Here is a 14,769-nt window from a genome sequence, read left to right as displayed (position 1 = left end):
TAGCTAGAGGGGACAGGAAAGGACCCTGCAAGAGGTGAGGCTTGATTCTCATCTCTGGCCTAGTAATTTAAAAAGATGCAAATATCTGGGGGTGAGATCATTCTAGAAGAAGGGAACAGCAAGTGCAAAGGCTCTGACCTGGAAGACAGCTTAGTATGTTCAAAGAACAGTAAAAAGCCGGTGTGGCTAAAGCGTGGTGTAAGATGAGGACAGAAGGCCGGAAGGCAGCAGACCACGCAGGCACTTCAGCCAAGGCGTCTGGTTTAATTCCAAATGCACTGGGAGGCTACTAGAGCGCCCAGGAGTCTATAGCAAAACCAAGCAGAGTTTGAAAAGGTTCCTGGATAGCAATCATGTTTGAAGACTTTGGTGACACTGAGGCCTCAGCGGGAAGGACCCCAGCTTCCCACAGCGCTAACCCACCCACCATTGCACCCTTTGCTGGCGTCCTTCCCTTCCCAGTCTCCCCTCCCCGTCACCCTACGGACACTCACTGGGATCGCCTCCTAAATAAACCACTCGCACGATCCTGGTTCCAGGAGAGCTCTGTACCTCGTACAGAAACGGGTCTTGGGCAGAATTTTTATACCTAATAGCAAGCTGTAGAGAGTCTTCATTCTCTACTGATTAGACTCTACTCCTGTATCTCTGGGGTTTTAAACAAATGAACATTGAAAACAACAAATAAACTTGAATCTGCTGTGAATAAGCAGTCCTAACTTCTAACACTCTCTACGGATGTCTGAGCCACCTGACCTGGCCTGCCTGATACAGATTCAGGAAGGTCCTTACAGGAAATTACCCGTGCTCTGTAATCTGTCTGACTCTGTAAATGTGTGTCCGAGGTGCTTCCTACTAAAGAAACAGATTTAAAACTCATCACTTGTTGATCACTTCTTTCTTTCTTTCCTCCTTAAAGGATTCTCTCTACACACTCACACACATATCCACGCACTGCTGAGTCCGCTTTCCTAAGGAGCCAGGAATTGTCTGAGAGCAGAGGAGAGGAGAGAGTGAGTGATGGGCTCACCTTGGGAGAGGCACTGGTTGGCCAAGGCCACCTGACCAGAATGCAGGTAGAGGTTGAGGCGGGTGAAGATTCCCACCAGGGAGGGAATGGTAATGAAGCAGTAGGCAACGCAGGCCTAGAAGGAAGGGGAGAAACAGCAGGTTACATGGCAATGCCATCACAATGGGTTAATACTCTTGTTTTCATCCACCATATATTTTCAAGTAAACACACTAAAATAATTAATCTCCCCATTAGGAACCCCCATTTCTCCCCCTTGCTTCTGCTGTATTTGCCTCTTTGGGAGGAGGGGGAGGGGCAACCAAGGAGAGTAATGGTGTATGAAAAATAAATCCTCATCCATCGTCGCAGGAAGTAAACAGATAACACCTAATATTGATAAGTTAAAGAAGCAGCTGTTAAAACCAATTAGTTAAAAAAACATAGGTAATTTGAAGAAGAAGTTGCTACAAAGAGCTTGAGGTGGTTGACGCTGAGGAGATTCGAGGTGGTTGACGCTGAGGAGAGAGGTACATGGTGAGAAAGGGCAGGGCCGGGGTGCTTATTTTTCACTGTAATCTTTTTAGTATGATTTTATTTTTAAAGCATGGATATGCATCGCTTTGATAATATTTTGAGCAGCATACTCAAGAAGCAAATTTCTTTCAAAGTTGGGAATTTATCAAGAGGGAAAAAAGGTACTAGGCCTTCCAGTTACAGGCACAAGCCAGAGATAGCTCAGCTGGCACACAAAACTGCAAACCCATTTCTCAACCCCCTCCCCATAACATGTATCAAATTCAGACTCCTTTGATCATTTCTTTTGAAAACATTAAGAAAAGTGGTCAGTCGGAGATATGCAAGGAAAAATCCAGAAAATCAATACTAAACCAGCCTTAATCTTTTTCTGGGAATAGCAATTCAGAAACTTGCAAAAGAAACAGCCCACTGGAGTTCAAAGTCTGTGAGTCTTATCTTTAGAACATACCCGGACAAATGCAGCCGTCTTTCTGGAATGATTTCCTTTCATTACTTTTCTTGTTTCCATTGCCAACCGGTTCACACTCTAGATTAATCAGTAAAACAGAAATGGGAATGAAATGATGGCTGATTCAGATTAACATCTTCCAGAGAGATTTGGACATTAACTGCATACAAGTCAATGAGAGCAAGCTAACCAGAACCAAGACTAGTTAGCACCAAACCCCGAAATGGCAAAGGGGTCATCAGGCCAGATTCGATCTCGGCTTCAGCAAACATCTCCAAGGGACGCTCGCTGAGTTAAGTCATGCCTATCAACCGGCGTAATAAATGACCATTTTCTGGCTTAATGAATAGCTAGGGTTCGCTTACTTCATTTCCAGAAATCCCCCACACTAAGCTTAAGATCTTAGAGATCTTAACAGAAACCTCTAAAACCGGACGCAGACCATACAAAGCAGCTCTGCAACACTAAGGATAACCGTAAGAACAGTATAACCGCAGCTGCATCATCACTTATAGAAAAACAGGTGCTGTTCTAGGAGCTACACATTCCTAGCTCATTTCATCCTCATAAGTCTTATATTTAATCCTTATAAATCCTCATATTTAGGTCTGAAGCTTAGTAATGCTACGAAATCTGATAACCAGCAGACAAATACATAAAAAGGCTGCTTTCCTTGAATTTACACGAAGCAATTCAAGGACCTTAGGGAATCTTTACACAAATATAAAAAGTTTGGACCTATGGTTCCTAAACTGTGTACAATGACACCCCAGGGTGTTGCAGCAAAATCACAGGGGCACCACATTTTCTGGACAACCACAGCAAGGCTCAGTGGTTGAACACTATGCAAAGCACTAGTGTGAGGGAGCTCACAGACCATGGTACATTCCTTGCAGTCATTTCATATCTTTGCAAAATTGGGTTTTTAGCAGATGCTCTGATAAAAAGCACTGTGCAAAAATTAATGTGGGGAAAAAAAAATCTATCTGGAATGGGAGATAAAGTAGTGGTGTCCCATCTGATTCCAAGGTTTAAGAAGTTGTGCAGTATTCAACAGATGCATATACTTTATTAGTAAGTAATTATGATGATTTAAGAATGGAATGAAAATACATTATTTTTCTTTCAATTTATGTATACTGTTGGTTCAGAGGGCTGTCAAGTTGTTAAGGCACAAATTCTTCAGTTGTTTGAACCTAATATCTTAATAAACAGAACTGTTATTTCTTCCTTTTGGCCTAAGGGCACCATGAAAAGTTACTGAAAGGCACCATGATCCAAGAAAGCTGGGACTCTGATTAGGCAACAAGGAATTCTAATGAGGTTAGTATTTCTATAACTAAATAATCAATGCAACTCACTTAACTCTTTGCTGTTGGCACGCAGGAATGAGAATATCCAAGTTTCAGAGAAAAAGAGGCCAATAAAACCACTCAAAGGCTTAAGCAAAGTTGCAGATTTTATTAACCTTTGAGAAAACACCTTTCATGCCTTGGGAACAGAAGCAATATGGGGCCAGAAGAATCCCAGATTAAAATTGGTGCGTGGTTCAGTGATCAACAAATATGTATTGAGAGAACACATGAATGAATGAAAATCCTTACATGAATCAATTGCACAAGAACAGGTTCCAGATTGCAAAACATCGACCTGGCCTCAACGTAAAAACTCAGCTGTTGTTCAAAATCGCGGCCAAAGGACACCTAGAGTCAAGGAGAAAGACACCGACGATGTTATCTCCATTGTGAGCACACAATTGGAAAGCTTTTGCCTGAGCTTGTGGGGGCAGGGGAGGCGCTGTGATGACAAGTCACCAGAAATCCCACAGCCATAAATGGTGGCTATCTCAGTCGTATGTAAGCAAACACACACATCCGTGCACTGGAATATACTCTAACTAGACTTCACATTACTTCACCCAGCAGAGAGCGGAAACGTTACTATTACCACCTCATCTTCATGACATTGGCATTGTTGTAGGACATAAAAAGACCAAAGGGTATAAAACAGAATCTTATAATGTAAAGAGGATTTCCCAGGCTAGAAGGAAACCACTGGAAAGGAAATGATGGAATTTTGTTTGTCAGCTGTGGCCTTTTCACAGAACACAGATTTGGTGATTGGGAGCCATTTGTCAGAGGGGTTCCCTCATAAGGGCCAAACCTTTCTGCTTCCTGAAGGGGATTCCAACCTCGGCAGCTCACTGGTGGCTGCTAGAGCCATAGATGGATGTTTTTCCACCATTAAAAATCCCCTCTACTCCTATTTCTTCACATTTATGAACAGCTGGTTGATAGGACAAACTTTACTGCTATAGCAATCATTTTTGTCTGGAGGAGGTTTAATGTCACAATTTCCATTATAGCTATCAGGTTTCACATCTTATTTCCTCATATTCTTTTCCATTATAACTTGGTGGCTTTCAGATAAACCCATAAAAGGATAAATGCCACGTGATCAGCATATAACTCAAGGGAACAAGAGAGGCACCTGGTAACAGTCATAGGTATTCAATACATAAAAAGGCTAATCCTGAATTTTCATCAAAATCGGTATTTTACCCATAGTTAAATTGACCCCTGTTGTTGAATGAGTCACATTTTCAAGGTGATTTTCAAAGCGATCTAGTTACTTTCATCTCAGTCAGCTTTTGTCTCGACTCTTCTATTACAACAGCAGATACTGGCAGCAGTGGGTATTTTAGATTTGTGCCCTGAGAATTAAGGCAAAGGTTGTTCTGGCGGGGATGGACTGGTGGGTTATTCCCAAAGAAGCCTGCAACAACGCCTCCTGCTCTGCTTGTCCCTTCACAGTGTCCCTGTAGACTCTTCCCATCCAAAGGTGGAGTCTGCTTTCCCCCGCTTCCAGAGGGCTGGCCCTGGGACTTGCTTTGACCAACAGAATGAAGCAGGAAGCAGCACAGATCACTGTGTGATTTCTGAACCTCCAAAGGCCCTGCAGCTTCTGATTTCGCCCTCACCACACAAGAGCTCACTGAGATGAGTGAATGATGAGAGAATGATGGACAGAAAGAGGTCACGTGGCCGAGAAATAAGCCACCCCAGCCAACAGCCACCACCAAGACCCCAGACACGTGCTCAAGGCTGTCCTGGATCCTCCAGCCCCAGTTCTGCCACACCTCTGACATCATACAGAGCGGCCTGGTTATCCAGCCAACCCACAGAATTGTAAGAATTAATAAAACACTGTTATTTTAAGCCACTAAGTTTGCGCTGAGTTGTTATACAGCACTGGGTAACTAGGACGAATGGAGAGTGAACACTTGGCATTTCTCCCCCCCGACCTGACCCCCAAATTGTTTTCACCAGCATCTGATGAGCAGCATATCAGGTGCTTCAGGAAGCCCCTTCTCCAGGGAGTTCCCTGGTGGCCTGGGCCTTAGGATCCTGCGCTTTCACTGCCGTGGCCCAGGTTCCATCCCTGGTCAGGGAACTGAGATCCCACAAGCCGCACAGCACGGCCCAAAAAAATAATAAAAAAAAAGAAAAGAAAAAATTTAAACTGGCTTTATTAAAAAGAAAAAAAAAAGGCAGCCCCTTCTCCCACTCCTGGTCCACGTGATTCGGGTGCCCAGGTATGCCTGTCTCCCTAGCCTGGCCGATCAGCGTGTTCATTCTTTCTCACAGCAGCAATTTGCTCAGAGATGAGCTGGTGACCCAAATTAATCCAAGGAGACTCAGCCCCAGGACTTCTGCTGGAGCCCTTCCGGCTGGGCTGCAGAGCTGGAAGGAATGAAAACCCGGAGCTCTTACGGGGAGTGAGCCTGCCTGGGAAGGATGCCAAGAGAGAAGAGCCACGAGCCAAAGGCACACACATGGCAGGTCCTGACACCACCACAGAGACCCCAGGTCCAGCTGCTCTTTCTGAGAGGTCTCTTCCTGGACTTTATGTCCCATCAGCCAGCAAGTCTCCGCCCACCCTCCCCTTTTAATTTTTTCCTTAAGCCAGTTTGTCTTGGCTCTCCTTGCCCCCAGGGGAGCGCTGGCTAATATTAAGTTGTTTTCTAATTTCATCTTATCTCAATAAAAATGAAAAGCACCAGGGAACATAATGTTAACTGCTTTCACCAGAGGAAGGATAAACAATTACATCACATTTCCAAGTCCACTGAAACTTCTTCCCCAATACTTACCATTTTTATAAATCCATTAATCAAATATGCCAGCATTCTTTTCTCATCCTCAAGAGTGAGTGCACTAAAATCAATAATTGTACATAATTAACATTGAGGTGATAAATTAAAGTTTCCAAAGGAAAAAAAAGTATTAGAAGTAAGCAACTTAACAGGCAAGAACATTTTGCATTTTCTAGATTTAAAAAACTTCCAGGTATGTGTTTCTTTTGATGAAAATATGTAATCTAAATTAACATAATTTAAATGTGTTTCTAATTTCTCTCAAAGATGCTGTTCTCAAGATATATTTATTAACAGCAAAAGAGAAGGTAACTCTCTTCTTTGGAATTTGGATAGCAAGGTCCAACTTCAAATTTTGTATTTCAGAGAAATTTCATTCAACGTTTTACTATAAAAAGTTTAAACATGTAGCAAAGTTGAAATTATACGGTGAACACCAATACACCCTACTACTATCATTTTACAATATTTGCTTTATCATATAACTCTCCATTACTCTCTCCATCCATCAATCTACCTTATTTTGGAGATACAGCTTAAAGTAAATCACAGATCTCAGGTGCTTCTGTTTAATAGCAAATTTAGTATGAATATAAATGAAAAAATGTCAAGTCCTTATAGTTTTGATAATACATGTAAAGGTTTATAAATAGTTCTCCAAATTTATTTAAAAAAATTTTAAGAGCCAAAGACCAAGGCTCCTGTTTATTGGTTTGTTCTAAGGGAAAACAAGTCTGTATTGGCAAAGACTGCATACTGTCCTCCAATATGCAGTGTCCCCTTCATTATTTGAGACTACATTTCCCAAACTCCTTTGTAGCTAGGAGTAGTCACATGACAGTTCTGGCCAATGGGATGTGAATGTGAGTGATGTACGAGCCTCCCAAGTTGTGTCCCTAAAAGGAGGGTGCTGTCCTCCAATGCCTGCCAGCTGCAACATGGACACGGTTGAGGTAAGTCACCTCCACCAGGAAGCAAGGACAACACCCCGGAGGGATAGCAGAGCAGTAAGACAAGAAACCTGGGCTCCTAGATGATGTTCTAAAGCAGAGCTATCCCACCCCCACCTTTTGGCTTCACACTTCTCATAAGAGAAATACATCTTCTATTTCGCTTAGGCCAAAAACCAATGGCCTACTAATACAAGTACCTTTCTAAATGTTTTTTGTGCCTTTATTTCTATTTTTGTGCAACTAAAGTCCATCAGTTCCATTTATTATAAAAAGTCTGGATATTTTGATTTTGAAAACTACTTGTGAAGTTGAAAGCACAAAGTCATGAAATAAAGATTCTAAAATTCAGGGGGAAAAAAAAAAAGAAATACAATTCATCTTTGTTGATGGTTAAGTTCCAAAACAATTTTCTCATTTCTTGTAACATTTTCCTGTGAATCAAGCTGCTATGTTTAAAAATTCTTTGGGGACCAAACTTTCTGCCACAAATAAGCAGGAACTGCCTCAAGCACAGTCAAATGGAAACATGTAATAAAAAAGAAAAAAAGATCAGACAAATAAAGCTAGAAAGCAAAGGAGATAATTTGGCTTTTGACCCAAAGGTGAGGCCCACGGGTAGGTCTGACCCTCAAGTATACTCAACAAACTAAAGTCCTTCATGTAAGGAATATACACAATTCTATTTGAATTTTAAATAATTGGCTAATATTGAGAAAAAAACTTAAAGGCTATGTTACTGGATGAGTGAACTCATTATAATACTATCTGCTGCTCTCAGAAATCTCCAGGAGACATGGAGTATGAGTTCACTTGGATGAAACCAGCCTTTTCCTCCCAATAGAAATCCCTTTGTAAAAACATTTGCCATCTCATTTTCTCAGGAAGGTTACCCTCAGCTCAGCCTCCCTTCTCCCCTGGACTGGAATGTCCTCGTTAACATGTATCTTAATAGACTCCATAAAATAATGTTATTCACAGTGGCAGCATGAAGCAGTAATTCCCTAATGTACTATTATGTGGCATTAAGACCCAATCCAGGCTCGTTTCAGCCTTAAACATGGCTTACTTCACAGAGTCATGCATGGTCTTGCAAATGTGCAAAAGGGCGTTCAGAATGACGGGGTCCTTAGTGGGCTCTTGCTGATGCCTAGAAGACATTTAGAGATAACAGTAAAAGCCATGTCCACTGAGACCACAGAAAGCACAGATTTAGTTCTCATCTACGATACATATGTGAGAAGCAGTAAATTATCTGGTTGGCATTTAACATGGCCCAGATCACCAGCAATGGGCAATGATCTAGTTTTCTCTTAATTCTCCTTTAAATAACAAGTTTGCTCTTCTAACATACCATAACTTCTCCTAACTACAAAATCATGGTAAAACTGATACATTTCCTAAGCCAGACAAAGGGCAAATCTGTTTTCTTACCGTGTTTCTTGAACTTCTAAAGCTGTCCAACAACCTGTCCATAACTGTGTTAAGTGCCAGGCAAAATTCTTAATTTGGTTTCTCAAATAACATAAAAGGACACGCTCTTATAACAAATCTTTTTTTTTTCTGGCCGCACCACATGCCATATGGGATCTTAGTTCCCCAAGCAGGGATGGAAACTACACCCCCTACAGTGGAAGCATGGAGTCTCTCTCTCTCTTTTTCTTAATATTTATTTATTTATCTATCTATCTATCTATCTATCTATCTATTAGGCTGCATCGGGCCTTAGTTGTGGCACGCAGGATCTTCACTGTGGCATTCGGGATCTTTAGTTGCAGCATGCAGGATCTAGTTCCCTGACCAGGTATTGAACCTGGGTCCCCTAAATTGGAAGCACGGAATCTTACCCACTGGACCATCAGGGAAGTCCCAATAAATCTTTATGTAAGTAAAGTAAGTATACTTGTTTCAAGCATATGGAATTAACCTTCTGGAAAGGTAATACAAGGAAAGCTTAAAACATACATTCCAGCAACTTCTAACTCAATTTTCCAAACTCTGGTTACTTGAGTTCCATCTTGAGATATTTTTTTAATCACATCTACATACTTAATATTTAAAGGGACTTGAACTTTTAACTTAACCTTGTCCTAAAGAATAATACATTTGAAGTCACTGATTAAACTAGTTATATATTATCTAACATACTTTAAAATAAATACACGTTTTAAAATAAAAATCTCTCTTCCGTGTACCACCTGAAAGTATTTCATGTACCATCAGCAGTAGGCAGTTTTGGGAAAACAGACTTAATCAATAAAATGAAAGGAACTAAGTTGAAAACTGATCACAAATCTACACATTAACGATAGAAACCTTTCTAGCTCTGGTATCTTGAGAAGAATGACTTTATCTTTTAAAATGACACTTCCTAAATAGTACATCAATAGATTGCTCCTTCCCAAATCACAGGAGTGAGATATGGGTGATGGTCAGGCTCTGTTAACATTTATTACTTTGTCTTCTTCAGCTAATTATAAACTTTTATCATGACTTCTCCTTTTAATGTGGTTTTTCTCTCAATGTTATTTTAGGTATAAATATATCACTACATCACAGGCCCTCAAAATGCATAAATTGATTTCTTAGCAACAGGCTTCACAAGGGCAGCTGGAATTGAAGTTTCTGATTACATCATGTTACACTTACTTGATAAAAACTTCCATGATGCATTTGCAAACCTCCACCCGCACACTCTCTTTTTGGAACATGTCCAGAAATGGCAGAAATTTTTCCTAAAAAAAATAATAAAAGCACTCTACCTGCAACTTACACAAGTTACTGGAAGGAATTTGTGGGTTACTTTTTCTTTGAAGGGCAAAACAGAGGAAGAGTTGTTCATCTTTCTGAGGCAGCTCTGATCAGGACTCACATGAAAGCAAGTACAGAACTCTGAGGATTTTAAAACTATTACTATTAAAACAAATTGCACACGCCCAAGGACCAGGGCTGGGACCAGTTAACATTTTGGCAAATCATCTGGACAACCTTTAGATGAGAATAAGCTCTTCTTGGTAGCAGAAGGCAAAGGAGGCTCCAATCTTTTAATGAATGTATAGAGGAACAGAGAAAGAAGAGTCAGAGTTGTTCAGAGCAGCTTCTGCAACCTGACTCCTCATTCAGTGGCTGTGTGACCTTAAGCAAGTTACTCCACCTCTTCCAGCATCAGTTTCCTCATCTGTAAAGTGGGACTCATTACTGCTCGTGCCTTCCCAGTGGTGTTCTGAAAATGATCTGAGGCAATCCATGTAAAGTCAATAGAAAAGATCAACAAAACTAAAAGCTGGTTCTTTGAAAAGATAAACAAAATTGATAAACCTTTAGCCAGACTCATCAAGAAAAAATGGGAGAGGGCCCAAATCAGTAAAAGCAGAGATGAAAAAGAAGTTACAACTGATACCACAGAAATACAAAGAACCGTAAGAGACTACTACAAGCAACTATATGCCAACAAAACAGACAATCTAGAAGAAATGGAAAAATTCTTAGAAAGGTACGATCTCCTAAGAGTGAACCAATAAGAAATAGAAAATATAAAACAGACCAATCACAAGTACTAAAACTGATCTGTGATTAAGAAACTCCCAACAAACAAAAGTCCAGGACCAGATGGCTTCACAGGCAAATTCTATCAAACATTTAGAGAGGAGTTAATAGACTATTCCAAAAAATTAACTCATTCTCTGAGGCCACCATCACCCTGATACCAAAATCAGACAAAGATACCATCAAAAAGAAAATTACAGGCCAATATCACTGATGAACATAGATGCAAAAATCCAACAAAATACTGAATACTAGCAAACTGAATCCAACAATACATTAAAAAGATCATACACCATGAACAAATGGGGTCATTATCCCAAGGATGCAAGGATTTTTCAATATCCACAAGTCAATCAGTGTGATACACCACATTAATAAATTGAATAAAAACCACTATGATCATCTCGATAGATGCAGAAAAAGCTTTTGATAAAATTCAACATCCATTTATGATAAAAACTCTCCAGAAAGTGCATATAGAGGGGACCTACCTCAACATAATAAATGCCATATATGACAAACCCACAGCTCACATCATACTCAATGGCGAAAAGCTGAAAGCATTTCCTCTAAGATCAGGAACAAGACAAGGATGTCCATTCTCACCACTTTTATTCAACATAGTTTTGGAAGTTCTAGCCACAGCAATCAGAGAAGGAAAAGAAACAAAAGGAACCCAAATTGGAAAAGAAGAAGTAAAACTGTCACTGTTTGCAGATGACATGATACTATACATAGAAAACCCCAAAGTCACTACTGGAAAACTACTAGAGATTGCTCATCAATGAATTCGGTAAAGTTGCAGGATACAAAATTAATACATAGGGATCTGTTGCATTTCTATACACTAACAATGAAAGGTCAGAAAGAGAAACTAAGGCAACAATCCCATTTACCATTGCATCAAAAAGAATAAAATGCCTAGGAATAAACTTACCTAAGCAGGCAAAAGACCTGTACTCCAAAAACTTTAAGATGCTGATGAAAGAAATAAAAAATGACACAAACAAATGGAGAGATATATACCATGTTCTTGGATTGGAAGAATCAACGTTGTCAAAACAACTATATTACCCAAGGAAACCTACAGATTCAATGCAATCCCTATGAAATTACCAACTGCATTTTTCACAGAACTAGAAAAAAAAATTTTAATTGGAATGGAAATACAAAAGACCCGAATATCCAAAGCAATCTTGAGAAAGAAAAACGGAGCTGGAGGAATCAGGCTCCCTGACTTCAGACTATACTACAAAGCTACAGTAATCAAGTCAGTATGGTACTGGCACAAAAACCGAAATACAGATCAATGGAACAGGATAAAAATCCCAGAGATAAACCCACACACATATGGTCAATTAATCTACAAAAAAGGAGGCAAGGATATACAATGGAAAAAAGACAGTCTCTTCAATAAGTGGTGCTGGGAAAACTGGACAGCTACATGCAAAAGAATGAAATTAGAACATTCTCTAACACCATACACAAAAATAAACTCAAAACAGATTAAAGACCTAAACGTAAGACCAGATACTATAACACTTCGAGAGGAAAACGTAGGTAAGACACTCTTTGACATAAATTGCAACAATATCTTTTTGGATCTGTCTCCTAGAGCAATGGAAATAAAAACAAAAATAAACAAATGGAACCTAATTAAACTTAAAAAGCTTTTGCATAGCAAAGGAAACAATAAACAAAACAAAAAGACAACCTACAGAACGGGAGAAAATATTTGCAAATGATGTGACTAACAAGGAATTAATCTTCAAAATATACAAAACAGCTCATACAGCTCAGTATCAAAAAATCAACCCAATCAAAAAGTAAGGGGCTTCCCTGGTGGCACAGTGGTTGAGAGTCCGCCTGCCGATGCAGGGGACACAGGTTCATGCCCCGGTCCGGGAAGATCCCACATGCCGCGGAGTGGCTGGGCACGTGAGCCATGGCCACTGAGCCTGCGCGTCCGGGGCCTGTGCTCCGCAACGGGAGAGGCCACAACAGTGAGAGGCCCGTGTACCGCAAAAAAAAAAAAAAAAAAAAAAAAGTAAGCAGAAGATCTAAAACGACATTTCTCCAAAGAACATGTACAGATGACCAAAAGGCACATGAAAAGATGCTCAACATTGTTAATTATTAGAGAATTGCAAATCAAAACTACAATGATGTATCACCTCACACCCAAAAGAATGGCCATAATCAAAAAGTCTACAAATAATAAACGCTGAAGAGGGTGTGAAGAAAACGGAACCCTCCTACAGTGCTGGTGGGAATGTAAATTGGTACAGACACTATGGAGAAGAGTATGGGGGTTCCTTAAAAAACTAAGAACAAAGCTACCATATGATCCATCAATTCCACTCCTGGGCATATATCCAGAGAAAAACATAATTCGAAAAGATACATGCACCCCAATAGCAGCACTACCTACAACAGCCAAGATGTGGAAGCAACCTAAGTGTCCATTGACAGATGAATGGATAAATAAGATGTGGTGCGTATGTATACATGTACACACACACACACACACACACACACACACACACACACACACACACGAATATTACTCAGCCATAAAAAAGAATGAAATAATGCCATTTGCAACAACGTGGATGGACCTAGAGATTATCATACTAAGTGAAGTAAGCCAGACAGAGAAAGACAAATATCATAGGATATTGCTTGTATGTAAATCTTAAAAAAGGATACAAATGAACTTATTTACGAAACAGAAATAGACTCACAGACATAGAAACTTATGGTTACCAAAGGAGAGTAGGTGAGAGGGATAAATTAGGAGTTTGGGATTAAAATATACACACTACTATATATAAAATACATAACCAACAAGGACCTACTGTATAGCACAGGGAACTATACTCAGTATCTTGTAATAACCTATAATGGAAAAGAATGTAAAAAAAGGATATATATTTATATATACGTATAACTGAATCACCTTACTGTATAGCCGAAACTAACACAACATTGTAAATCAACTATATTTCAATAAAAATTAAAGAAAAAAGAAGTTCTAGCACAGTGCTTGGGGCGTGGCAAAAGTCCAATAAATAACAGCCTTTATCATTAAATAAACAAAAGCTCACAGTCTGTGAGAGTACTGGAAATGGAAGCAGGAAGAGGGAAAAGGAAAGTTGAGGGCAGGGCAGAGAGTGTTACTACACAGAGAATCACCTAGATTGGTATGTGACCAGGGCACTGCAGCAAATGAGAAGGGTGTCACGGGCTATTTTAAATTTTTGAGGGAAATATAATAAATCTCAACTCTGTCAGACACTGAGACAACTATTAGCTTGATGTATATCATAGTTTCAACATTACATTATTGTGTGATAAAAAGCAGGTATCATGCAAAAATCAATGAGGAAGAGGATGTCCAATTTGATTCCAAGGTTTGAGAAGTTGTGTGATACCCAGTAGGTGCACATATCCCATAGTAAGTAATGAATGAAATAAAGACAATATTTTTCTATCAGTCTATGCGTATTATTTTCTCAAGTGCTGCTTAAGTTGTCATGACATAAATATTTAAATTGTTTAAACCTTACTAGTGTTTTTTAATAAAAAACGGAACTGTTAAGTATTTCTCTTGGTCTAGGACACCATGAAAAAATTATTGAGACACTAAAGGAAACTCTGAGTCAGATACAAATTTCCAAAGATAGTTAAGGAAAGTTACTTACCACTGAAAAAAGAACTGAGAAATCATGGAAGTGTGCAATTACTTTCTTAATTATTGACTGAAGCTGTAAAGCAAAATGAAAAACACATCTTTAATAAAACTTCGATATTTTTAAAAAGGCAACCCTGCCCATAGTTTGCAATCACAGTTACAATAAGGGAAACCTAGATTACACAAGGAACAGGGAATTACTGGGTTACGTTAAACCTAGTCTCAATCTGAGTTTGCCCATCTTACTCTAGTCTTAAAGAAACACCTTGGCCTCAGTCTTCTCTTCTGTAAAACTGGAGAGCAAAACAGTATCTCACTCATTGTGAGCACTAAATGGGATGGTTTGCTTACAGTGTTTAGAGCAATGCCTGCCCTTCAAAGCTCTCCATTCAAATCAGGTATGAATATTCAAGAGGTGGGCAAACG

The 14,769-nt window shown here is 39.6% G+C and overlaps 1 protein-coding gene across 2 annotated transcripts in view; it reads right to left on the bottom strand.

The window, feature by feature from the left end:
• VPS35L (VPS35 endosomal protein sorting factor like) overlaps nt 1-14,769 on the bottom strand; it is a 129,347-nt gene that overhangs the window by 40,206 nt on the left and 74,372 nt on the right. For both annotated transcript variants that reach the window (XM_027098088.1, XM_027098090.1), the window contains 7 exons: nt 14,354-14,416; nt 9,753-9,838; nt 8,173-8,253; nt 6,151-6,214; nt 3,602-3,700; nt 1,998-2,075; nt 1,031-1,145 (listed from right to left, as the gene is read on the bottom strand). In XM_027098088.1, the coding sequence (XP_026953889.1) occupies nt 1,031-1,145; nt 1,998-2,075; nt 3,602-3,700; nt 6,151-6,214; nt 8,173-8,253; nt 9,753-9,838; nt 14,354-14,416 (586 nt within the window). The remainder of the gene's footprint in view (nt 1-1,030; nt 1,146-1,997; nt 2,076-3,601; nt 3,701-6,150; nt 6,215-8,172; nt 8,254-9,752; nt 9,839-14,353; nt 14,417-14,769) is intronic.

Source organism: Aethalodelphis obliquidens, unplaced genomic scaffold, assembly GCF_003676395.1.
Source record: "Aethalodelphis obliquidens isolate GAN/ISIS:26980383/991018 unplaced genomic scaffold, ASM367639v1 scaffold120, whole genome shotgun sequence".
Lineage (NCBI taxonomy): Eukaryota > Metazoa > Chordata > Mammalia > Artiodactyla > Delphinidae > Aethalodelphis > Aethalodelphis obliquidens.
This window is presented reverse-complemented; position numbering and strand designations above follow the sequence as displayed.